The sequence below is a fragment of the Elephantulus edwardii genome, unplaced genomic scaffold, assembly GCF_000299155.1.
Source record: "Elephantulus edwardii isolate Elephantulus edwardi_28Jun2011 unplaced genomic scaffold, EleEdw1.0 scaffold00053, whole genome shotgun sequence".
NCBI classification, from domain to species: domain Eukaryota; kingdom Metazoa; phylum Chordata; class Mammalia; order Macroscelidea; family Macroscelididae; genus Elephantulus; species Elephantulus edwardii.
In genome coordinates this window covers 16,427,010-16,454,986 of record NW_006399803.1, presented here as the reverse complement: position 1 = coordinate 16,454,986, position 27,977 = coordinate 16,427,010, and the positions used below count along the sequence as shown (strand labels likewise).

General features: G+C 40.2%; 1 protein-coding gene across 1 annotated transcript in view; it reads right to left on the bottom strand.

Annotated features, from left to right (window-relative positions):
- MAML3 (mastermind-like 3 (Drosophila)) overlaps nt 1–27,977 on the bottom strand; it is a 615,975-nt gene that overhangs the window by 240,673 nt on the left and 347,325 nt on the right. The window contains exon 2 of the mRNA XM_006887025.1: nt 17,370–18,986. Within this exon, the coding sequence (XP_006887087.1) occupies nt 17,370–18,986 (1,617 nt within the window). The remainder of the gene's footprint in view (nt 1–17,369; nt 18,987–27,977) is intronic.

The following is a 27,977-nucleotide window of genomic DNA, read 5'->3' as shown; positions in this document are numbered from 1 at the left end:
CCCAGGCTCTACTCCTGCTCACAGGGGTCATCTTTTTCCTAATTCTCACAAAGATGCTGTGGAAAGACAAACAGTGGCCTGAGGTGAGTTGTTTTCTACACTCAGGGAAAAGCTTTTTGCTTGTACCACTGACTCATGAGGCAGACGCTAAAATTCTCCTGACCTGATAAATACATTAAAATGCTCTTTGTAAACTGGCCAGAGCTCACGGCAGAAGTCTAAATAAATTCCTAAATATCTCAGACTAAAAGAAGTGATAATGTAAGGATGTTTATAAAACATAGTCTTAGAAATCTTACTGAAAAATCAAATATATCCGTTTTGATGCTATTTGAGTTTACTACTTTTTATGGCTTAGTAAATAAAAATGCATAGTAAACAGTGAGATCTCATGTCATAGTAGCTAGTCATAACAATGTGTTGGAAACATATATAACAAGAAATGTATTTTGATCCCTTCCACACTCTGTAAGTGTAGTCTGTAGTGTGTTGTGATGTTAACCACAGTCTCTGGGAGGCTCCAGAGAAAAATGGACAATCTCTTCTTGTTAAGATTTATAGCCTCAGAAGCCCAGTGGAGGGTCACCAGGAGTCAGAATCAACTCAATCTTTTTACACTGTGCCAAATGCAAACTATGTGTTCTCATACAGAAAATTAATTCTAGAGCAACTTGCTCAGGAACCAAGACAGCAGAATATCTCTCTATATGAAAATAAGTTTTACACACACACACACACACACACACACACACGCGCGTGCGCTTCCAGAGCAGCTATAACTCATTAATCAATGCTGATACATCTTCAAGCTTTGAACCTGCATCCTTTCATATACTTAGATAATGTCTGCCGTAGAAAGGGCCCCCTTCGAATATTAGAGAAAATGACATCAAATCAATGCCTGTAATACAACTAGTAAGCCAAGAAATCACATACTAGTCTATTGCTAATTTAAATAATATGAATTTATTGAAAAATAAATACTTCAAAAAGACCTCAACTACAAAGCATGAGAGATAAGTTTTTTGTAGCCCTATTTAGCTCAAACTTGGAAAAAATTGCTCTTAGCTTGCTTCGCACCTTTTTTCTAGGTATGGGCACACACAAGCACCTTAGAAAATGAGAAATAGAAATAAGGCGAAGAACAACAAATGAAGTAACAATGTTTTGAATTTCTCTTAAACACAAATATAGTTTGATACTCACATTTATATATAACATAATCATATTATCATCTCTCAGAAATTATTATCCACAGTCAACACTCTTGGCACCAGCAGTCAGGAAATCAAAAAGCGTATCGCGATGGGAAAGTCTGCTGTTGGGGACCTCTCAAAGGTATTCAGGAGCAACAGTGTCTCTCTGGAGACTAAGGTGCGCCTGATACAGGCCATGGTCTTTGCAATCGCTTGTTATGCATCAGAGAGTTGGACAATGACTAGGGAGGGCAGAAGGAGAGTGGATGCTTTTGAGCTGTGGTGCTGGAGAAGAGTACTGAGTGTACCATAGACTGCCAGGAAAACAAACAGATTCATCTTGGAGAGGATTAAACCAAGCTACTCCTTGGAGGCAAGGATTCTGGGGCTTCGTCTGACATACTTTGGACATGTTGCCAGGAGGGACGGGTCCTTGGAGAGGGACATCATGCTTGGGAGGGTGGAGGGACAGCGCAGGAGGGGAAGACCCTCTATGAGATGGATTGATTCGGTGACTGGGCTAATCGGGATGGGTGTGTCAGAGGCAGTGCGGTTGGCGCAGGATAGAGCAGGGTTTAGGGCTGTTGTGCATAGGGTCGCTATGAGTCGGAAACGACTCGACGGCACATAACAACAACAACAACAATAACCTTAAGATCATAAACATTTGGCTTACTTCCATTTCAGGTCACTAGCTATCCAATCACCAAGTTCTGTTACTTCTTTCTCCTAAATGGTGTTAAATTTCAATTGCCACATCCAGCTAGAGATTTTTAGCATCTCCCACTCAAAAATTAAGAAAATCTTGTTAACTGTTTTCCCATTCACATTTTCCGTCAATGCTCTCCAAAATGAACCCTTCCGTCCCATCTGACTATAATCCACACTGTCCATTTAAGAAATAACACTCTGCCCCATTAGAACGCCTTTCTAATCCTTCCTCACCCATCTAATGCCAACTGATTCTTGTTTCACTTTAGAGCAAATTTTCCCGTTGTAGGTTACTGTTGGTCTACTCTGGGTGGCTCTCATCTACTTCTCTCAACATAGTACTTGGTAAGGTGGTACTTAACCACTTCCTGCCTTGTGTTGTTCCTCATTTCCCTGTTTAGAGTGTGTGTTCTTGGGCACTGGCTGCTGCCAATGACATCATCTCAGCATCCCTTCTTGTTTCATGAGGTTTGGAAATTTAGGAATATGTACAGTAACGAATGAGTGATAAAGTTTCACATTTCTCCATACAGTGTGAGACCCTTAGATGCACAGGCTCCTTTTGGCCTGTTTTCTTCTTCTCACTCTTGAAAGCACTAAATGTCCATTGAGGAGCATTAGGTGGGGACACAGATACGTTAAAAGGAAGTAAACACTTGCACAATATGCCAAGATGCCCGTCCTTGCTGGAATGAAGCGTCGGAACCAGGGGCTCTGGGCTGCAGCACCACTAATGCGCCAGGGAGCAGCCTTGTGCCTCCTTTAATTTTTTTATTCTCCACTCCACTGCACTTTCTCTCTCCCTAGATCTTGAGGATGGCAGCTTGGCACCTGATGCAGGTCACCGTTCATGCATATCTAAATGGAGGAATGAGTAACCAAGCCTCTCTGCGAGGTGAAGGGAATTCCACCTTTCACTATGGGGAAGCGTGGAGTGGGGGAGAGAGGCAGACTACTGCTTTGCTCTAGTAAGATAATCAACAGGAGTGATTCTATGATCTGCCAACTACAGACAGGATCCACAAAATTTAAAAATACTCTGACTAACAAAAAAAAAAAAGAATAATAAACCCTATTGAGTACAGAGGAAGCTAATATTTCCATTTTTTGAAAGGATAAGGGTTTTAGACATGGAAGAATTTATAGTTCCATAGACAATAACTGCTATGCTTCAGTATAGACTAATATTGAGCAAGGATATAAAAAGAAGCTACTCTGTTATTATCCATCAGAAAGAAACAGTAGTGCTAGCAGGAGTTGCTTATCAAAATGCACATTCCCAGGCCCCGTCTCACACCTACTGATTTTTTGACAGTGGAATCTCATTATCTGCATCTTAAACAATTTCCCCAGGTGATTCTTAGACACATAAACATTTTGGAGTTAGTGCTTGATGGGTTATATGATCTCTCTGTAAATAAAAATAGTCTTATATCCTTATTTGTAGGGAGCCAGTTAAAACATTTATTCAACAACCCTATTATAAAACTAATTCCTTCCCTAGAACTTTTCCTTTTCTGCTGTTTACTCTTAGCTTCATATTTCTAAGACTTTGACAGAATATCAATCAGGATTTTCAAAATATGCCAGATGTGTATGGAAATGATTTATTCTCTCCATCAGCAGGAGCAATTCATTTATTATCTGGCTTTTTGTCACAATTCTTCCTTTGCTCACCCTCACTGGGCAGCCCTGGGCCCCGTCTGCGGTGACTGTTCTGTCAATATTTTACCTTCCTTCTGAGTGTCCAGATACTATTGGCTTAGTCAGGGTCAGGGAGCCTAAACTGTTTTTATAGTCCTTTAGGTAAGTCAATATTTTCAAGATTTTTTAAAACTACTCAACGGATGTTATCATACGTTCATACGTTAGTATTTGAAAATAGCAGATGATTATGTGGCCCTACTCCCCTTCTGAATGTATGCCTTTGGTGCAGGCTTTATGTTGTGACTGTGACAGCATTTGGGATTTTATGAAGCTCATTCTATTAAATGCCAAGCATTCAAAACAATAATGTGAACATTCCCATATGCAGCATCCAAATACAGAGGTATAGAAGGCCACTGCATGTCCACTCTGGTAGACTGGAGATCCACACTTAGCTTCTTACTCCAGAGCTCCAGACAGTGGCAAAGACAGAGTAAGATGATGCAAACATTCCAGAGCAAAGAGTCAGAGAGGTGGCAACAGTCATAGGAGAAGTGGTAACAGCATTCTGGAAATGAAAATCAGATGGCTGAGTGGGAAAGGATTTAGCAGCTTAAAAAAAATACTAAATCTAATTCTAGAGGCTCTCTGCAATCAAATTGGTTCCAACTCATGCTGAACCAATAGCTGAGATTTTCTGAGTCTGTACTAAATATATATGAAGTCAGGAGAGTATCCGTCCTTCTCCTGAGGATTAGCTGATGAGTTCAAACAACCAACCTCTGGGTTAGTGATGAGATATGTTACACACCATACAGGCTTCTTAATCCAGGACTAAGGAAATCCAAGAAGGTAATGCAAATGAAAAGGTTCCTGGGTGGTGCAAACCTTTTATAGTTAGCTGTTAACTGCAAGTTTAGAAGTTCAAACCCATCCAAGTGATTCCACTGAAGGAAGATCTAGCTATTTGCTTCTGCAAATTCTATCCTGCAATGTGTAAGAATGGCAGAAGATGAAATCTGCTCAATGATAACAAGTTTGGGGTTTGGGTTTGCAAATGAAAGAATGGTATAAAATCTTAGAAACAGGCAGACGGTAGAAAGTCCAATTAGGGGATTTATGGTCAGACTGGGATATGGGATACAAAAAGGAAAACTGATATTAGGATGTTATCTAGATACTCTTCTCTAGACTAAGAGGAGGAAGGGATCTTAATTTCTGAAGAAATTCAAGTACAAAACTGGAATCTGTAATTTCTACATGAGGGTGGGTTGAGGACCAGATCCTCCACTGGTTTCTGAAGCTATAAATCACACAGGAGGAACCTGCCAATCTTTCTCCTGCTGATAACCCATTTCCTAAACAACATGCCTCTGAAACTTTCTGAACTTTAAGAAACGATGATAGTTATTGAAAGGCTTCAGGTCTTTTATTCAGAGGGTCACTATGAGTCATGCTCGACTGCATGGCATTCAACAATAGTAACAAATATGGAGATCAGTGAATCTCACCATCACTACCACTTAGCATTCTTTCTGTTCAGTTCCAAAAAAGCCACCATTCAGATTTATAACCCTCAACAATAAGACTTAAATAATCTTTATTGAGTAGCCCAAGGGTAAAAAAAGATCCACAGATCCAGAGAACCAGTAAAATAGCTCGGTTCTAGCTTTATAACCCCATAGCAAAGTCTTACATCTGACAAACCTGATATAAGTACACAGAGAAACCGCATTAAAACCACCCATTTGTGGTATTTCTTTCACAGCAGCACTAGACAACTAAGACAAAAACTTGTCAAATTAGGAAAAAAAGCAAGAAACATAAGGTAATAATTATAAAGGTTGCACCGTGAATCTAAAGACCATATCTCTTGGGTTCTTCTAATTCACCAGCTGCTCTGAGGAAAAATGATGGACAATCTACTCCCATGTGATTTACAGCCTCAGAAACACAATAGAGGGTCGACTATGAGTCGATTCTGACTTTATGGCATTGAGCTTGTATTTTTAAAAGATTTATTGGAAAAGACAAATCAGAAAATAAGAAAGAGCTTATGGAAACTAAAAAATGTGATAAATAAAAACATTTAATATTAAATTTGCAGGATTAATTGAAAAAATAACACAGAACTTAGCTCAAGAAAAGACAATACAGAGAAAAGATATGAAAATGACAGCACAACCCAGGAGTCCAAATACATAATAAACAAGTTCTGGAAAAAAAATTAAAAATTAAAGGAGAAATAGTCAAAGAATAATGTAAGAATATAACCCAAATCTTAAGGATACACATTTCTGATTTAAAGAAAACAGCAACAATAAAATTTCCATAGCACTGAGCCTTACTAAAGCATATTATCATGATATTTTAGATAAAGAGAAGCTTTGGAAAGTTCTCAGAGGGAAAACACAGGCTACATACACACATGGGGAGGGGGACTAAAATGGCACTGGAGATCTCAACACCATAAAAGTCAGAGGCCTGTGACAAAATGTCTTTAAAATCCAATTGAATATGTTTTCTAAACTGTAATTTTACATCTGGCCAACTATCAATAAAACGTGATGAAAGGGCAAGCTCAAAAATAGTTTCCAGAAAACAATCTCCATGTGCCCTTTGTTAGGAAGCTATGAGGATGTTCTCTATAAATGTGAGCAAATAAACCAACAAAGAAGAAGGAGGATGGAGAAAAAGATAATGAAACACAGAAAGGAGATGAAGCAAACACCAGGACTGGAGACAAGCACAGGCCCCTCACTTCCATGAAGCAGCAGATGAAGGAAACCTTGGAAGAGAAGCAGATTGGAGTAAAAGCAACAGGAAAAACATGGAAGGAAGAGAGGGAGGGAAGCAGAGAAGAAAGAAGAGAAAAGGAAAAAAAGATAAAACTACATCATCTGATATATGTTTGATTACACTGAGTGTTTTGTGTCAGTAAAGTTTAGAGACCATTTGATAACTACTGCAAAAGCAACAATAAATAAATAAAGCAATTAGCAATTCTAAGAAAAATGAAAAGTTATGCTAGGTAAAAAAAAATATTGTATTCTGCATGACTAAAGTGTGAGGACTAGTTAATAGTCATGAAACAGGGATACTTTTAAGACCATCGTGTGTGATCTATGTAGGGACCAAGAGCCTGGGGAAGTGAACTAGAAGAGACTGCAGGGCAGCAGGAGGTGTTCCGTGTGTGTGTGAGGAGGTGAGGTAATTGAGCTAAGTCCTCAGATATAGAATTGCATAATTGAAAAATTGAGAAACAGCAGTTTATGGAGATAAATAAGAGAAGAGGCCTTAATAAATTAAAGTGGTTCGCCTTTGGGAAAAAGAAACCAAGAATGAAGGACTTCAAGCGTGGGGCTACTGTTTCTCATTGTAAGCCTTGTAGCAACATGCATAGGTTTCTGAACTCTGTACATTTATTAATAGGATAAAAGAAATAGCATATATTTCAGGGCTACAAATAAAAGATCTCTGAGTTTTTAATGCTAAAGAACATGTATTTTCAAGGGGATTTTCTTGATGGCTGTGGATATGGGAGCCTAGTTCTTTCTGTTGCGGTTTTATGGCTAAAAAGAGTATCATAATATCCCTGACAAATTTTGGAAAAATAACATTGAAAGAAGAAAACACTGTGCATAATATGAGTATGTATATAATCATTCAACAAACAAGACCAGACAAAGAAAACAGACCCATAAAATATCAACTGGCAGAGCACTCTGTGACTCATCTAGTCCTATGACTGTAACTAGTAACTTTTGAAATTACCCATCTGCACTGTTCCACAGAGGAATTTTCCTTGGGCTCCGGGTATCCTGATCAGCAGTCAATTTGCCTTTTGTTTATTTTTTTTTTCATAGTTGCTCCACTGTTTCTTGTTTGTTATAAGTGAGGCTGAGCTTGCAGTCCCAGTAATCCCAGTGCTGTTCCACTGGTTTGAGACAACCACCTCAGGTCAAAGCATTCTTTTCAGATTTGCCTTTCCAAGTTTTCCATTTGAGTTCAAAAGCGGTTCGGTGTTATCTGTGCTAATGCTACTGGCAGTGATAATAAACCATAAATGTTTTGTGGGTTTTTTTGCCTCAACTTTTATAAGCACTACCAAATGATTTTTTAAAAAAATCTCCTTATGTTTAAGACACACTGGCATGCACTAAGTAAAAATTAGGTGCATCTCTCTCTCTCTCTTTGCATGTGTGTGTGAGACACAGAGAGAGAGAGTATGTGAGCATTCGTGTGCATGCATGTGATATGACACGTGTGTGGGAGAGAAAGAGTCCTTGCTTAAGAGCAACTAAAGATTAGGGAAGGTGATAGATGGCCATAACCCAACTCTATTCAGGTTCTTTTATCACAGAAATAATTTTTTTTTTAAAAAAGAAAAGAAAGCACTTAACTAATGATGGAATACTTACTGATATTTCCATTGTTATCATTTTAACGAAACTATTTTTTCTTGATTATAGAACCCATAAAATTGTACAGCAGAAAATTGAGAAAAACCTAGTATATTATCAGAATAAAACCATTATCACTAGTAATTTTACCACCTAGAATGACCATTCCCAGCATTTGGGTTAGTCAACACTTTCCATGTGTATTAAAATGTAAAAATTAAATTAAAATTTACCAACTATTTTATTATCTGCCTTTTAAATTCATGTTAAATATTTCTTATGTGATGAATTATTTCTTTATGTAATGATTTACACATATATTATTTTACCAAATACTTAATTGTGCCTCAGATTTTCCATTGTATAATACAATGCACCTAATTTTAGACATAACTCTTTGTTCAAGTCTATGATTATATGGAAGAGTAAATAAATTCTGAGAAGTGGAAAGTACTAAAGAAAATATAAAATCTGTCTCATTTTGGGTTCTTTATTTTTGAAATATCCAGGAATGAAGTGCATTTCTATTCATTTCCAAGAGAAAGAGCATATTCTGTAAATGTCCAGAGTAAGTAAACATCCATATAAAAGAATGATCTTGAAATGGTTAAATGTTCAACTTGTAATGAAAGGTTGGTTATCTGAACTTACCTAGTAGCTAGTAACTGCACCCATGATGATTACAGCTTAGGAAACCCAATGGGGATTACTTAGTCATAAAGGATTGCTAAGTGCTGGAACTGACTTAACAACACTCAACAATACACAAACCCAACAGTGCTCTTATGAAGAGTCACAGTGGTTCAAACATTTAAGTGATAGTTTGCTAACCAAAAAGGTGGTGGTTTGAATCCATTCAGTTGCTTGTAATGATTATATAGCCTAAAGTTTATTTGGAAAGGAAAGAGATCATCAATAAGCAAATTACTTCTGAAAAACAAAAAAATGAAATAGAAGGCATAGCATTTTCTGATCTCAAAACCTACTACCAGCTATAATAACACAAACAGTATGGTTCTGGTACAATGACATATACACAGACCAATGCAACAGAATCAAGAACCCCAAAATTAACCCATCTACCTATACTGAACTGGTATTCAACAAGGAAAAAAATGGGGAAATGAGATCCTCTTTAACAAAGGGTGCTGGCAAAACTGGACTTCTATCTGCAGAAAGCTGAAGCAGGATCCACATTTCACATCATACAAAAAATTCAAATCAAGGGAAATCAGAGGCCTAGGGGTAAAGCCCAAAGCCATAGAGATCACAAGAGACATTAGGATCAAACTTAGAATGCCTAGCATATGGTATAAAGAGGCTGGCAAATATAGCGGGAAGTGCATCACCAGGAGAGGATAACATTGATGAATGGGATCTTCCAAAGGTTAAGTTAATATGGACCAACAATTACTAATGTGCAAATCCAAATTGAGGCCAAAGAAAATTAAAACATGTTCACGAGGACCAAAACATGATCTTGAATCTGTCCCACCTGAACTTCAAAATCATCTTAAAAATAGGTTTGAAGCATTGAACACCAATCATTGGAGACAAGATGAGCGGTGGGATGACATCAAGGATATCATCCATGAAGAGAGCAAATGGTCATTACAAAGACAGAGAAGAAAGAAAAAAAAAGAAATGGATGTCAGAAGAGAATCTAAAAATTGCACTAAAGCACCAAGAAGCCAAAACAAAGGGAAAACATTTAAAAGTAAGAGTTGCACAGAAGATTTTAAAGGGGAGCTCAGGAAAACAAAGCAAAGTATTATAATGGAATGTGCAGAGAGCTGGAATTGGAGAATAAAAAGGGAAAAACTCACTCTGCATTTCTCAAACTAAGAGAACTGAAAAACACATTTATTTAAGCCTTGAGTCACAATATTGAAAGATGCTTTGGGCAATAGACTGAATGAAAGAAAAGAAGAAGAATCAAAAGAAGACGGAAGACACAGAGTCACTGTACCAAAAAGAACTGACTGACACTGAAAAATTTCAGGAAGTATAATATGAGCAGCAGCCAACAGTAATGAAGAAGGACGGTGAAGCTGCACTGATGGCATTGCAAAAAAATAAGGCTCCAGAAATCGATGGGAAACCAAGTGACTTGTTTCAATTAACTAATGCAGCCGTGGATGCACTCACCTGTCTATGCCAGGAAATTTGGAAGACAGCTGCTGGCCAATGGACTGGAAGAGGTCCATATTTATTCCCATTAAGAATAATTCCAACAGAATGTAGAAACTATTGAACAATATCATTAACATCACATGGAAGCAAAATACTGTTGAAAATCTTTCCAAAAGCTAGAACAGTATATAGATAGGGAATTTCCAGAGTTCAAGTGGGATTTAGAAGAGACTGTCCTATCAGAGATATCATTGCTGATGTTAGATGGATCCTGGCTGAAAGTAAAGAATATCAGAAGAATGTCTATTTACACTTTATTGACTATGCAAAGGCATTATACTATGTGGATCATAACAAGTTATGGCTTACATTGAGAGAAGAATGGGAATCCCAGAGCACTTGATTATGCTCATGTAAAACCTATACCTAGAGCCGGAGGCTGTTGTGAGAACAAAGCAAAGAAACACTCGTTGTTGTTAATTGCCATTGAATTGCCTGCGACTCACAGTGACCCTATGCACAACAACTCTGCACCCTGCTCTATTCTGAGCCAAATTTGTTGTCTCTGACACACCTACCCCTACTACCCAGTCACTGAGTCAACCCATCTCATCAAGGGTCTTCCTCTCTTGAGCTGTCCCTCCACACTCCCAAGCATGATGTCCCTCTCCAAGGACTGATCCCGCCTTGCAACATGCCCAAAGTATGTCAGATGAAACTTCAGAATTCTTGACTCCTAGGAGCAGCTTGATTTCACCCTCTGCAGGATGAACCTGTTGTTCCCCTAGCGGTCCATGACATATTCAATACTCCTCTCCAGCACCACAACTCAAAGACATCCATTCTCCTTCTGTCATCCCGAGCCATTGTTCAGCTTTCTAACGCATAGCATGTTAAGACCATGGCATGGATCAGGTACGCCTTGGTCTCCAAACTGACATCATTATTCTTCAGTACTCTGGACATGTCCCTAACAGCAGACTAAGATGCACTAATAATAATGGGTGACAGGAATGCAAAAACTGAGGACCATGAAGAAGGATTAGTAGTCAGAAAACATAAACTTGGTGACAGAAATGAGGCTGGATACAAAATGATAGAATTTTGTACAATCAATGACTTATTCATTGTAACTATTTTTTATAAGAAGGATAAATGCAGATTATACACATGGATTTCAGCTGATGGTACACATAGACATCAGACAGATTGCATCTATGGAAAGAATCATTGGAGATGCTCAATATCAGCTGTGAAAACTAGGCCAAGTACTGACTGTGGAATAGACCACCAACTACTCATACGCAAGTTCAAGCTGATGTTAAAGAAAATTAAATCAAATCCACAATTTGACCAAAATTTGACCTTGAGTCTATCACTCTTGAATTTTAAAACTATCTCAGGAATAGATTTGAGCCCTTGAACCCTAATAAGCGAAGACCAGATGAGCTATGGGAGGATATCAAGGACATTATCCAGGAAGAATGCAAAAGGCCATTACAAAGAGAGAAGAGGAAGAAAAGATGAAGATGAATGTCAGACGAGACTCTGACTATTGCACTAGAGTGCTGAGAAGCCAAAGCAAAGGGAAGAAATCAGGAAATTAAGGAGTTGAACCCATTATTAATTACTTATCATTATTAATGCACCAATTAATTAGTTAATGCACCCATTATTATTAATGCAACTTAGTCTGTTGTCAGGGACATCTCCAGAGTACTGAAGAATAACGACGTCAGTCTGGAGTCTAAAGTACACCTGATCTACGCCAGGGTCTTAACATGCTATGCATCAGAAAACTGGACAATGACTAGGGATGATTTCAAAGGGAAGCAGAGGAAGACAAAGCAAAGTATTATAATGAAATGTACAAAAAGCTGGAGTAAAAAATCAAAAGAGCTGAACTCGCTCAACAGCTGTTAAGCTGAAGGAACTGAAGAACAAATTCAAGCCTTGAGTTTCAATATTTAAGGATGCTTTGGGCAGAATATTAAACGATCCAGGAAGCACTAAAAGAAGACGGAAGGAGTATACAGAATCACTCTACCAAAAAGAATTGGCTGACACAGAAGAATTTCATGAAACAAGGTATGAGCAAGAGCATGTGGTGATGATGAAGGAAGAAATTCAAGCTTCTCTGAAAAAATTGACAAAAAACAAGGCCCCAGGAATTAATGGGATAACAATTGACATAAGGGAATACATCTGGTTTAAAATTAAGTATAGAGGGTGTCAAGGTTGTATTTTCTCCCCATACCTTTTCTATCTGTCCACTAGAAAAGCTGGACTCTATGAAGAGGAATGTGGCACCAAGATTGTAGGAAGACTCACTAATAACTTGTGTTATGCAAATGACATAATCCTTCTTGCTGAAAGTGAAGAGGACTTGAAGCCCTTGTTGCAGAAGATTAAAGAATACAGCCTTCACTATGGATTGCATCTCAACATTAAGCAAACACCCCAGTAGTAATAACAAAGTTATCAGGACAGCAAATAATAAATGTCCGAGAGTATGTGGAGATATTATAATTTTCATACATTGTTGGTGGGACTGTAAAATGGTACAACTACTATGGAAGGCAATTGGCATTTCCTCAAAAGCTGAACACAAAAATTCCATATGGCCAGCTATTTCACTGCTGGGAATATATCCCAAGAAAAATAGAACTGAGAAACAAACAGATTTGTACTCCAATGTTCAAAGGCAGCATGATTCACAATAGCAAGAAAATGGAAACAGTTCAAATGTCCATCAACAAACTAAAAGATTATAGAGCTCTGGTGGCCTTGTGGAAAGATGATGCACTGCAGTCTTAAATTATGCTGTTCGAATCCACCAGATGCTCCTCTGGAGAAGGAGGGGAAATCTTGTCCTGTGCCAGTCGGATGAGATTCGAGGTCAAACAACTAAAACAAACAAACAAACAAACAAACAAACAAACAAACCAAACCCTAAAAGATTGAGCAATTGTGGTACATTCACACAATGGAGTACCATGCAGCACTTAGGAGCAACGATGATTTCGAAAAACACTATACAAATAACGTGGGCGAGGCTGGAGAGCACTATATGGAGTGAATTAACGTCATCTCATAAAGACAAACGCTACATAAGACCATTATCATAAAAACAGAGGGATAACTAGTACAATGTGTATAAAGTGGGGAAAGGGAAGGTTCAGCAGGGTTGAGGGTGGGAGGTGGGGAAATTATGGGGTTGCAGAGCTTGGTGGGCAGAGGGAGTGAGTGAAGGAATTAGGAAAGGTCCAGTGGGAAACTGAAAAGATGGGGTAATAGTGGGCATAAGTCAGTGGTGATTCATTTTCTAAAACACAACAACAAAATTGAAAGACTGTCACCCTAGAGAACCCTATGGTTCTACTCTGACACATGAGGTCACTGTTGATGTTGTGTGCAGTCCAGTCAGAATGGACCCATAGCTGACCCTCCTGCTGGATTTCAGAGGCAGTTGATCACACCGGAGGAGAGTGCCTAGCTTTCTCCTGCCAAGCAGCTGGTGGATTAGAACACATGCCTTTAGGTTGGCAGCACAGCATGTTAACACTAGGTCACTAGAGCTCCCTGGTTCCACTCTCTCACATGAGGTCACTCCAAGCAAAAAATCCCTGACAACATGTTCCTTTACTACTGGCTTCTGTGCTTAAGTTATTCATTAAAACTAAGTGTTGACCATAGACCTTGTGGCCAACAAAGAATAAAGTGAATTTCCATTTGCAACAACAGCACACAGGTTTTAAACAGCAACATCTATAATCATATTATATATCTCTCTGGTAATTTTGTTCTAGTAGTTGTGCACTGTACCTGCATATAGTGTAATTAAGTATTCTGAGAACTAAGTACTAAAGTACTAAATACTGCTCTAAAATCCGATAAAAGCATTAAAGAAATAAAATGGTATATTTGCAGAAAGATATCCATAAGTTTATGGATGTATTCTGAAGCTAGTTTCAAACCTGACAAGTTAGTATTTCATGAAAATGTGCTTTTGGTGATAGTTCTTCATGAGATTAAGAATTTATTATCCCAACAAGGCCTCATTCACAAAGGAAGATGTGGTCCACACTGAAAGCACCTTGTGGGACAGACAGTTTAAAGTCAGGGAGCTATCACTTCTGCTTCTTCACCTGGCTGAGCCCTTTCAAACATGGCCTCTCCAGCTAAAGGCTTCAGTCACTTATCCTTAAGGTAAGTCAAACACAAGGCTCTGAAATGAGTACCTTAAACATCAAGTTCCAGCAAGGCTTAGCAAATTTCAAAAGATATTTAGGGGTGTGAGTGCATGTTATTGTAGTTACGTATCTGCCGAGCCTCAGAGAAAGAATTAATCAATTTTGGCCTGATTGCAAAGAAATCCTTTATTATCATTGGAATGAAAGCCGTGACTATGGGAGCACAATTAGTATTAACAACAGTCCATTCTACAGCTTGAGATCTCCTAAGCCTACTTACAATCTGGACTATAACTGCTGTTGTTGTTGTTATTGTGTACAGACAAATCGGTTCTGATGCATAGCTGATGCTCTGGTGGGTTTCCAGAGGCAGTGAATCTCACAAGAGGAGATAATCCATCTTTCTCCCATGGAGCAGTTGGTGGATTAGAACCATGTGCCTTCAGGGTTGCAGCACTGCTTCTTTTCACTCGGACATGAGAGTTCCCGGCCTATCACCAGCAGTCCTATATATTGCCTATATTTTTGCCTGCTTCTGAATTTAATTTGGAAGTATATAGGATGTTGCATTTCCCAGTGGCATATTTTAAAATTAAACCATTACCAAAACCAAAATTTACATTACAAAGATATGTGGTGTTTTTTCTACAATGTACTGATGTTTGTAGATATATAAAGCAGGCTGTATTTTTATTTATCCAGAGAGAATTTCCTTAGAGCTAGTCTTCAAGTACAGACAAGAAACCACAGCAAGATTTTAGGGTTGGAAGGTGCTGAAGGACATGAATCAAGCCAGGGAGCCCAGATCTGTCTCTGCAGGCCAGGACCCTGTCTAGCTATGAGCCTTCATCAAGTCTCAGGGCTGTGCGTGCACGTTTGGGGTTGAGGGGGTGGAAAGGAGATGAGGCACACCAGGAGACAGAAAATGAAAACCAACACCAGTGATGCAAAATCTGCCTACATAGCTTCCCCGTGCTTCCATCTCATCCAACTGTGGACATACATCCAGTCACCAGTTAGAACCTGTTTGGGCATGACAGCCTCTAGCGTAGACTTTCTGCAAAATTTCCAAAGATGCTGCCAACATTTGCTTTCCAAGAGGACTGAGCACAGCCTAGAAATTGGCAGGCAAATGATTCCTCCAGAATGAATTCATGTAGGGGAAAGGTCACTCTGACATTGCATTTTCTCCACTCTCTTTCTCCTTCAGGAAGATCATGGGTTAAATTAAAGGGCACTGTTTGTTTGATACTAGTCAGGGTCAGAGAAGCAGAAAGTTTATGGACAAGTCACTCCCAACTGGATGCCACTCGTAAATGTATCACTGTGCCAATGTACACTAATAAGTGTAGAAATGTACCATTTATCATTGAAGCCTGGCACTGCTAAAGAAAGATGCCATGAAGAAAGCCAGTGAGCAAGAGCAGATATTACTTTAATACAGCTGATATATATTCACTTACATGTATTCTAAGTTTCCTGAGTTCAAGCTGAATAAGGGGGGGTTTCACTTCATTGCCAAGTTGACTGAAGCAGCTTCTCACTGCTCTACATCAGTAACAACTGATTATACACTGGGCAGCTGAGTTTCTTTCAAAGTTATCTTCCATTCCAGTTTTCAAAACAGGAAGCACTCCCACATCTGAACATCAAGCACTGCCAGTTCCAATTTTTCATAATTCAATACAACAGGTGAAGTTTTCAGGGTCCCATACAACAGCTGTAGTTACCTGTGAATGTCTTCATTTTACCACCACTACACACAATCTGTGTCTAGAGTTGTACACAGTTGAGGCAGAATGTGAGGAGGGCATTATGTTTTGCCATGTGACCTGTGGCAACCTCTTTTCTTCATACGTTCTGTCGAGTCACTTGCAACTCATAGCGACCCTATGTACAACAGCCTTGAAACTGTCTCTAGCCTGTGCCAATTTTACTGCCTCCAACGTACCCACCCTCATTACCCCAGTCACTGAATCAATCCATCTCATTGGGCATCTCATTCTCTTTGTCCATCCCTCCATCCTTCCAAGCATGATGTCCCTCTCCAAGGACTGGTCCCTTCTTTGAACATGCCAAAAGTATGTCAGACAAAGCCTCAGAATCCTGGCCTCCAAGGAGCAAGCTGACTTGACCCTCTTGAGGATGACCTGTTTGTTCTCCTAGCAGTCCATGGTATATGTGATTTTTGGTGTCTTAATTGCTGCTGGAATAAAAGCGGTTTGAACCCTAGGCATTCAAATATAGGTGAATGGGCTATCACTGCCAACCCATTCTAACTCTAAAAAAAATGAGGAAGAAAAAAAATGAGCATTTATATGAGGATGTATATGGGGGATTTCTGCAGATAATAAAACCCTTCCATCGCTGATAAAAGTTACATGCTACATATCAGGCTGCTAAGGAAAGGTTTGTGGTTTAAATCCACCAGCTGCTCTGTGGACAAAGATGAAGCAGTCTACTCCCAGAAACCTGAGCAAGCAGTGGACTGACTGAAGTTTCTGTTTTCGTGTCCCACCCCACATCTCACACCCTGGACAGCCGCAGCAGGGGCGCTAGTGGGACAGTGGATGAGCACTCAGTTGCAAACCAAAAGACCAGCACTTTGAACCCACCAGTCAACCCACAGGGAAGGTGTGGAAGTTTGCCTCCATAAAGGTTTACAGTCTTGGAAATCCTGTGGAGCTGTTTTACTCTGTCCTATGTAGTCACTATGGGCATGTTGCTAGACGTCGGTCTTTGGATAGGGACATCAAGCTTGGAAAGGTGGAGAACAGATGAAAAAGAAGAGCATCACCCACATGGACTGACACAGTGACTGCAACAATGGGCTCAAATATGTCAGAAATTATAAGGATGGCACAGGATAGGAAAGGGTTCAGGTCTGTTGTTCATTTAGAGTTGCTGTACTCGACCTGATGGCACCTAACAACAACAACAACATATGGCCACCATGAGGCAGAATCAATTTGATGGCAACAGAGGAGGTCAAGGCACAACTGAAGCAGCGTATGCATCACAGGTCGGCAGTCTGAAACACACCACCAGAACAGCACGAAGTGAAGCGTGCATCCCTTTGCACTTACCTGACCATGGGGCGGAAGCGCAGCGTAAGCCATGGGCTGGTTCATCACTCCCTTCTGCTTCATGAGAAGCATGCGTTTCTGCTCCTCACTCAGGTGCGCCCTGGGAGCCTGGAGGTGCGGCGGAGGCGGCTGCTGCTGCTGCTGTTGCTGTTGTTGTTGTTGCTGTTGCTGCTGCTGGAGATAGGGCATCAGGGGGTTTTTGTTGGGGTTGGCCATTGGTGGTGTCATTCTCTGACTCAAGTCCGCGTTAAAATGGGTCAGAGGCTTAGTGTTGCCATATGTAAGAATATTGTGCTGCTTGTTTAAAGAGTTTGTACCCAAGTTATTTGGCTGCTGATTGATCATATTCATGTGATTCTGAGGGAGGTAGTTATTCATTGTTGTCTTCTGCAGGTTGTTTGCCATTGAAGGCACTATAGGGTTTTGGTTGTTAAAGGCTTGGGGGTACATCATTGGGCTATTTGGTTTTTCTGCAGGAAAGGTGGCTCCATATGGACTGGACGGAGGCCCTAAGGGCGACCAGCTTGCAGTCTGATTTGGGTGTTGCGGCTGCTGTTGCTGTTGCTGCTGTTGCTGTTGTTGATGCTGCTGCTGCTGTTGTTGCTGTTGTTGCTGCTTCTGCTGCTGTTGCTGCTGCTGCATGAGCTTGGCCCTCTGCTGTTGCTGTGCAGCCATCTGTTTGAGCTGCTCAGCTGGAGACATGTCAGCACTGGGCACGGCCATGGGGCCTGACCCGGACCCTGCCACGGTCACTGCTGTGGGATTAAGAAGATAGCCATTTCCCGGCCGCGGGGGAGCCTGGCCTGGTGTGTGGGCTTGGTTTGGAGTTTGAGGGGACTGGACAGCACAGTTTGCTGGTGAGCTGGTGGGGTTTGGAGCTGCAGGAGTGCTGGCAACAGATGGTAAACTAGCGGCCGTGGAGACTGTGGAAAAGGGAGGACCAGAAGAAGAAGGCCTCGCCTGAGGGGATCCCAAGGAGACGTGTGCAAAGGGAGAGTGAGAGGGGTCACTCTTCACACTCGCACTCTCCTGGGAGAGAGGGGTCTCAGTCGCTGGCCGGGAGAATTCGGGCTCCTTCTTCTCCTCAAAATCTTCATTGAACAGGTCCTGTATGTCATCTTCTGGAACTGTGTTAGCCAATTCATCTATTAATTCTTGCCACTCCTGATCATTCAGGTTAATGTCTGAGAACAGCTTGTTCTGATTCGAGAGAGATGTTTCTGATGTGTCTATGCAAGTAGGGTCATCCAGAGGTTCTTGTTTAAGGTCCTTGCTCTGCAAGATGGTGAAGCTGTCTTCCAAGTCACTGCAGCCATTGACAGGAAGTTTAATCTCTGGGAGTCTCCCATTCTTACCCAGGTCTTCTAGAAGCCCAGGAGTGTGAGCCCCACTATTCTGCAAGGGCAGAGAAGGCTTCAGGTCAAGCTGGTGAAGAGGAGAAGCTGAAGGCAGTGGCATGTTGTTGGGCAAACTGTTGAGAGTGTCCATCCCAGCAGGAACATCCTTTCGAATCCGCTTACTAGTCGGAGAAAAACTCCCATCACAGGCACCATTCTGCTGGTCTCCGTTGAGCGGCGAGCGGGCCCCTTCCAACTTCCTTTTCACAGTCTCTTGTAGCTGTAAAACGAAAAACAAAGAAAGACGATAACTAAGTCTCTAACTCATATTCTACTCATTAAGCAGCCTGATAAGTATTGCTATGAACTAGTTTACTTTTCTAATTGTGTTGGAACACACAGAAATTATGTTTCTACTTTCAAAATCAGGTTCTATCTAATGGTGAATCTTCTAGGGCTTAGAGACAGAAGACACACTAAAACTTGGAGAACAGGAAACAAAAGGAAAACAGACAAAGACAATAATCCACTCCTGGAGAATTATCCATTGTTTTCCTAGCAAAATGAATGCTAGTTATTCAACTCAGATCAGCAGTATCATAGGCAAGAGCGGTATTAAACTTATCTCAAAGTTTTCACACATACTAAATGAGAATATCAAGAAATTACGTCAATAATATCTTAAAGAACATAATTTCACAGTTAGAAAATTTTAAAAATGCAAAATTTAACAAATCTAGTGAGTAGCACAGAAATGAAGATTATCATAATATTTAACGTCACCCCAAACAGTTTTGCTTACTTGATCTCCAAGCACCTTTGGATACAGCACCACACAATTCCAAAAGCACTTGGCTTCGAAGTATGACAGCTCTGAGATTTCCTCCACTTTTCTCTATCTGGTCTTTTTATAGTGTTTTACATACTCCTCTTTGTGTGTCCTCCATGATAGGGTACCCACTCCACTTGCTAAACTAGACAAATTCATTGTTTGCAATTGCTTTTGAACCTTTTCTAGGTTGCTTAGCCCCAAACATGTAGCAAACCCAGTATCTTCTGCTGTCTTTACTCACGCCAATGTTCTTCTCTGGGTAATCACGAATATCTGAAAAACTTCCTGTTTCAATGCTGAACTTATTCCCTCGCTACTTGATCTGCACCGATGTTCCCTATCTCAGTTATTCTTCATTTATTCAAGTCAGAAATCTGAGCATTTTGTTTTAAACAATTTTCCATTACCAATCTCCAAGTCCTATGGATTGCCTCCAAAATATCATTTACACACCCCCACGCACTCATCTCCACCCTCCCGCCACTTGCCTAGACCAGACTATCATTATCTTGTGCTGAACTCTTGCAGTGGTCTGCTAACTAGTCTCCTGGACTTGCTTCCATCCACCCAACCATTGACACTTGTACCTTACTGTTTTGCTCTTTAGCAACTATTCTCTATACCATGACTTTTTTATAAAAATAGACTGCCCTTCCTGTTTATAATCCTGTACGGAATCCCATGGCCTTAGATGAAAGTTCAGTCCGAGCCTACTTCACCTGGTTCCTGCTCATCTTCTTGGCCTCCTTAAGTGCTTCTCGGTAACTTCTTCCCACTGCCAATTTCATGTTCTAGGAACTCTCTTGCAACTCTGTTCCTTAAACGTGTCCACCCTCCTTCTGCTTCCCAAGGCTTTGTACATGTTGTATCCTTATCTTGGAACATGCGCTTCGCCCCTCCCTCTCTCGCTTCCCTGGTGAACCACTACTCATCTTTCAGGTCAGAGTTTAGATTTCACTTCCTCGAGGAAGTTTCCTCTTATGTGTATCTCCTTTCTGGATAGCACTATTCTTGTTTGTTTGTTTGTTTTTAAACAAACGAAAAATGTTTCCATTTTCTTCCATTCTTACACATTTTCTTCTCCTCTCTCCTCCCCACCCCACTTCTCTGAGCCCTCCCTGCAGTGCACCCCTTGTTCCCGATTGTTGTCATACATGTACTGTTCTTCTCCTCATCTGATCTAATGCCGTGTTCATTATCTATCCATTCTTTTCCCATTCTCTCCCCAACCCTGCCATGTCTGTCCTATTTTATAACAATGGTGGATGGCACTATTCTTGACCCACTTATACTACTGGGTTGGCAATCCCAGAATATGCATTTTCAAAAAACCTGTATATTCTACTGTCAGTTTGAGGACTAAGATGCATCTGTTTCAGGCCATGGTCTTTCTGATCATTTACTATGCAACTAAGAGCTGGACAATGAAGAAGGATGACAGAAGAATTGATGCCTTTGAGCTGTGGTGTTGGAGAAGAGTACTGAACATGCCATGGAGGGCCAAAAGAACAAAGAAATATGGAGAAAGTACAGCCAGAGTGCTCTTTGGAGGCAAGGATAATAAAGCTTTGCCTCATATACTTCAGGCAAGTTGCTAGAAGGGGCTATTCCTTGGAGAGGGACATAATGCTCATAAAGGCAGAGGGTGGGCAAAGGAGAGGAAGATTCTCAACCAGGTGGATTGACACAGTGACTGCCACAATAGCCTCTAATGTGTCAGGAAGTGTCAGGATGGCACAGTATAGGACCGGGTTCAGATCTGTTGTTCATAGGGTTGCTACGGATCACACCCAACGTGGCCTCACAACAACAATAACAACAATATGTCCCAATTTGTTTTTAATATTATTTTTAGGACAATTGCTTAAATGTTTGTTTAGCAAACACCAAGAAGTTAGGGGCGATGGCTGCTTTGCATACTGTTTTGAAGGACCACACTTAGTGCTCATGGCACACATAGTGGTTCATAGCAATGAAATACTTGCATTAGTCACTAAATTAGTCATTAAATACCTGCAAAGTGAATAAATAAATGTATCGTTTACTTCATAGGCGCTGAAAGAGATGCGGTTAAATCAGAGCAAGAGATAGCTCTACTGATCAGAAGAATCCCTATCTTTGGCATTCCCTGTCTTCCAACAAACAAAGGAATATCTGACTTTGGCACTCTGTGTTTTCAGCAAATGAGGATGATTGGATTTCACGGTCTAAAAGTGTTATATGGATTTAATGGAATGTGTATAAGAAGTCCAGTTCAGAAAGTCCTTACTAGCCTAGGGTTCTATAACTATAATCTCAATTCATCCATCTACATCCTTCCTTTCCGCCAAAGTGTCAGTGTAGATCTAAATGTAAAGCCTAAAGACTAGTAAAGGGGGAAAAGGGGCAAATTCAGCAGTTTCAATCTATAGTACAAATAGACTATCAAATATAAAAAAAAAAAAAAGCACAAACAGCTGAAGATCAAGTAAGTGACAGAAATCTTCTAAAAATTAAATTCTTTGTGCACTAAAACTCTTCTTTAAAAGAGCAAAGAGAGAACAGACAATCTAGAAGTATTTGGTAATGGCATATCTGACAAGGGACTAATGTAAAAATAAAAAAAAAATACTTCAACACTGCAACCAAAAAAAGATGACAAATAACTCAATCATAAAATGGAAGAGGACATGAAAAGAGACTTCCTCAAAGAAGACATTCAAATGGCCTACAAACACAGTAAGAAATGTTCAAGATTATTAGCTATTCGTTATGACTACGCAGTGGGAACTGACTCATAGCTGACCCTCTTTCAGGTTTCCAAAGCAGTAGATCACATGGATGGAAGGAGACTGCTCCTCTTTCTCCAAAAGACACACAGATGGATCTGACCACCAGACAGGTGCTATCTTTGGGTTGACGGTACAACTCTCTATAGACAATGCATCCTGGGCGCCCTACTAATTATTAAAGAGATGCACATAAAACCAACAATGAGATCTCATCTAATCACAACAACAGTTTTAATAAAACAGAAAACTACAAAGGATGGGGAGGGCATGAAGAGGACATGGAAGGGATGTATAACAACTCTTTTTTCCCCTCCCCCCCTTTTTTATTAGTATTAATGAAAGTTTACAGAGACTTTGGATTTCCGTTCATTCATTGTTGCACTTTTTTCCCGGCCCACCCCTTCCCCCCAGTTCGCTCTTCTCTTTGAAAAGTAAAAGAAAAATTCTTTCATTGTTATACAATCCCTTCCCTCAAGTCCACTATACCATGCAGCCTTCATTCTGGACTCCTGTTATGACAATAATACTCACTTATATATCTCTTTTAAACAGTTCTCTCCCTCATCTGTTTCAATGCAGTATACATGATTATTTATCTCCTTTCTCAGTCTTCCCTCAACCGTGATGTCAATCCTGACTTAAAACAGTGGCCCTATGCAATATTTGTCCTTTTGTGACTGAGATTATTTCACTCAGCATAATGTGCTCCAGGGCCACCCATTTTGTATAATATTTCATGAGTTTTTTGTTATTCAATGCAGTATAATATTCCATTGTGTGAATATACCAGAGGTTCTCTATCCATTTGTTTATTGATGGGCACTTGGGTTGTTTCCAAATCTTTGCTATTGTGAACAAAGCCTCAATAAACATGGGTGTGAGATATATATATATATAAAATAATAACTGTAACACGAACAGATAGATGCACACTCATGTTTATTGCAGCACTATTTACAATAGTAAAAAGATGAAAACAGCCCAACTATCCAATGGATAAAGAAACAATGACGCATACACACAATGGAATGTTATGCAACACTAAAAAAATATTGAAGAATTTGAGAAATATCACCTAATATGGATGAACTTGCAAAGATATTATGTTGAATAATATAAGCAAGTTACAAAGACACAAATGTGGAGTAAATCCACTATTATAAGTTGAAGAAAAAGTTGTATACAGAAAGTAACATTTTTTGATGGTTACCAGAGATGGAGGAAAGGGAGACGGCAGGGGAAAAAAAATCATTAAGTATGTAATAGACACATCAAGATGGATAAAAGAAAGGCAATAATAAGATGATCAACACAGTATCACAAAACAAAGGGTAGTTACAGTGAGGTACACAAGAAATAACAGTCCACAAAGGCAAACACTATTGTATTCATAATATTGCACTATCTACAATAATAAGCACTCACTGACTAGGGCATATACAAACAGACAAGCAAGATGCATGGATAGGGGCAGGGGAAAGGGATCGATCACACACGTGACCACACATGGATTTGGCAGATTGCATTTATACATTCATGTTAGTATATGTTGTAAATATATCAGTGTATCTAGCAGAGCCAACAGGGGGCAAAGTTAGGTAAGCTTCTTAACTAAGTACCCCGAGAGCATGGATGGTCAGTCCTAGGGAGTGCACTGCTTCGAGCTCTAGTGGTATCACCCACAGAAAGTTGCTGTAGATCTCTAATCATCCTAACCCACCCCCAGTGATCACTCGAGAGAAGGATGTGCGATCCCCTCTTGCTGTTATTTACAGTCTCGACACAGGGTCTCTATGAATTGGATTCTACTTGGGGGCAATGAGTGGGTGAGTGTGAGTGCAAGGACCACAGACTTGTGGAATACCAAGGCCAAGTGGCGTCAAGCTGTCTTGATTATTATAGGTATGTGGAAAGGATTTCACCTTGATGCACACCTTTCTGATTTTAAACCAGGCAATATTTCACAGCACTATTTGGACAACTGCTCCTAGCCCAAATCGAGAGGCCTAGGAAGTGAGCAGTAACAGCAGGGAAACATCCATTTCTTTGACTAATAAATCACGTAAGATTAAAAGAGAAATGTTTGCCTGGATAAAGCTCAGATTTCAGAAAGGAGTAAAATACAAGGATTAATAGAAGCCATGGTCATAGGGAGGTGAGGAGAATGCAGTCACAAACAAAATGTGTGCGAATGGTTAAATGGAAAACCAATTTGTAAATTTTCACACAAAACAAAAAGGGAAAAAACAATGGCAAAAAAAATGTCCATGCATAGAGTTTTTTTAACAAGTAGGCATGAGGAAATGTTTGCTAAGGGACAAAGGGAAAGCTTGATTGGGTTAGAAAGGATTTTAGTAACCATTCACAGTTGAAGCAGTTAGTTGAACGATGCAGGTGGGATGAAAGCTAAGCACAGCCTGGCTCTGTAGACCTTCCACCTGGACACTCTCCTATCTCAGGAAAAGATACTGTATTTTATAGAACTAGCAGTAAAACAGGATTCTCTCTGACTCCCATTATCTCAGCACTCACATGTAGAACTGCCAAGACTCCAGAGAAGCCTCATGCATAATAAAACCAATTTGGGCGTGAGGCAGTATGTTCCAAGATGCACCACTTTATTGCTGGGTGCTTTCTTATACATACCAAATTTCATATATGGAAAACAGAGAAGGAATTCTTGAGTAAAAGTCTAGTCTAACTCCTGCTCCTAAATCTTATATTTCAATCACAACACTAAACTTGGCATTGCTGGCACTTGCTAGATGCTCCTGAACTGCTGAAGACAGTACAGGACAGCAAGAGAAACAAGAGTGCAAACTCTGGAGTGAGAAGGCCTGGGCTCACACCTAACATCCCCCACCTACGTGTTACTGCATGTGTATGGTGTCTGGTACCTAATGAATGCTGGCGCTGTTATTCATTGTTATGGAAAGATGTGCTATCCTCCTACTCCCCTAAAAAACGTAGATATTTCAATTCTAACATCTACACCTATGGACATAATCCCATTGGGGAATAGAATTTTCTTTGTTATGCTAATGAGTTCATACCATTGTAAAATGTATCTTAAACCTAATCACTTTTGAGATATAAAAGAAACAGAATAGGTACAGAGATAGGTGGCATATGTTTATAAACAGAAAAACATGTGAGGCTGACCAAGGAGAAATGACATAACAGAAGCTGAAAATGACAAAGACAGACATCCCCTAAATTAACATTTGAAGTTTATATTTTTCAGCTTCATAAACTTTCAGAAAATAAATTTTTGTCCTTTAAAGCCATTCACTTGTGGTATTTCTATGATAGCAGCTCTAAGAAACTAAGGTATTTGTCATTAGAAGTTACACAAACACAGGGTTCCCAGTAGTTCGTAGTCACACAATAAATACTGGTTGAATGAATGAATTCTGACTACTTATTTTACCTTTCCTAATATGATGGCCCTAATAACATTAACCACAAAGCTTCATAAAATGGGCTAATATTTTTAAGTAACGCAAGTATAGAAAACACTTAGTCTCATGCATATACCCAGCAAACTCCTGATAAATCTTGGCTATTATTACTTCTAAAGTTCAGCAATACAAATAATCACCATTTCAACTAAAATAGAATGCTTCTAGCCTTCAAAATTCAAATAGGTGGAATGGTAACATTTCCATTCCCTAGCCGACAAAACCCTAATGTTTTCCAAGCATCTGGCATAGATTTCTTAATATGAACAACAAAAATCAAATTTGCAATTCAAGCCCAAGTCCAAGTGCTAATGCATTCATGCCCTAGATTGTAGAACAGCAGAGGCTAGATTGCTGAGGTTCGAATCAAATGCAGTTTCAGCACGCCACCTGAATGAAGTGAGCGAGAGAGAGAATTTCCTTCTCCTCAAGGACCTGCAGTTCTTTACCACCGATCCTTTTAACCCACTTCTTGACGTATATTCATGCATCAGCATTTTAGAATATAAGAACTACATCATTGGTGATGTTATGTTGGTGATGTTTTGTTAAAGGCTTTATATTTTGTTTTGTTGTTTCCAAAACAGTAGCATAATCAGGCAGCCCTTCTGTCTAGCTTATCATCCTTTGCTGCAGGGAAAGGTGGTGTGAGGATCTGATTCTCTCATATGCCCTCTTGGGAGAAAGTGAAGAGGAAGAACACAGACTTGTGCATGTAAGAAGGCTGAGTACCCACAGCTCCCTGTGCAGTGAGCATGAGATGACTGACTGCACACAGGGCATGTCCTTGGGAGCCCCTCAAAGCACTCAGATGACCCCAATCAAGGAGTACCACCCCACCAGTCACCCAATCAGATAGCCTTCTTCCAGGAAGTTCCTGGCCCTTCTGCCCTTAAGAATCTCTAACACCTCTTAGGATGATTTGCGTTCTTATAGAAGAAATACAGAAACATTTTACTAAGTACCAGTCTCCTTGCTCCTGGATTGCTATTATTACATATAAATGTTTCTTCCTATTAAGGTAAGCGGTGGGGTGAGGAGCTAAAGCACACTGTTCATCCACTTGCCCATGCCACTATGTGCCACCATCAGGTGTCAATTACTCAGAAGGTAATAATTCCTCCTCCATAATAGCCTCAGCACGAGCCTCTCATCTGCCGTATATTTTGTGTTTCTGCTAAGCACTCTGAGTGTGTGTGTGTGTGTGTGGGTGTGAGAAGGTGAGAGAGAGAGAGAGAATGCACATGCAAGAAAGAAGAAGAGTGAGAGAGAGATGGGAGAGGAGAAGAGAGAGTGGAGAGGAGAGAGAAGGGGAGAGGAGGAGAGGAGAGAGATAAGCAGAAAGGCAAAAGAAGAAGCAGAGAAAGACTGACTTGTTAGTTTCAGGGGACATTACACTTGTTGTTGATTGCCTTTGAGTTGAGCACAACTCACAGCGACCCTCAGAACAAAGGCCTGAAGCCCCTCTACAACTACTGACATTTATCAAGGTTGATAGAGTTTCCGGAGGCATGTTGTTTAGGAAGTGGATGCCACTCCTGCAGGGGACATTACTTAGACCAGAAGAAATTATAGCTTGTGTTTTTGGGATTAGAAAGCATTTTCACATTTAGGATTATACATGATCCTCAGAGTAAACTCTGAGACAGGATTTGTTCCACATAAGGAGAGTAGGAAGGTGGAGGAGGGTGGCATAAAGAAGTATAGATGGCATCATTAACAAAGAGGAACATGGCCAAGATTATCAGCCTCTGTCAACATACAGGAACCTACTGCCATCAGAGGCTTGAGGTACTTCCTGAGTCAGAATGTTGATGAGTATTTTTTAATGCACTAGCAAGGAGCTCTGGTGGGGTGAGTGGCAAGAAGCTGTGTTTCAATCCTGAAGGCATGCGGTTCAAAGCCACCCATTGCTCCAAGGGAGAAGAATAGGCAATTTCCTCCTATGCGATTAATTGCCTCTGAAAACCCACCAGAGGGTCAGCTATGGGTTAGATCCTGCTCAATGGAACACAACAAAAACAGACAGACATAGTGGCACGGTAGTTAAACTCTTAGCTGCTAATAAGTAAGTAAAAGATTCAAACCCACTATCCACTCAATTTGAAAGCAGTAGTGGCATCCACTTCCTAAACAGCATGCCTCTGGAAACTCTATGAACTTTGATAAATGTCGATGGTTGTAGAGGGGCTTTAGGCCTTTTGTGC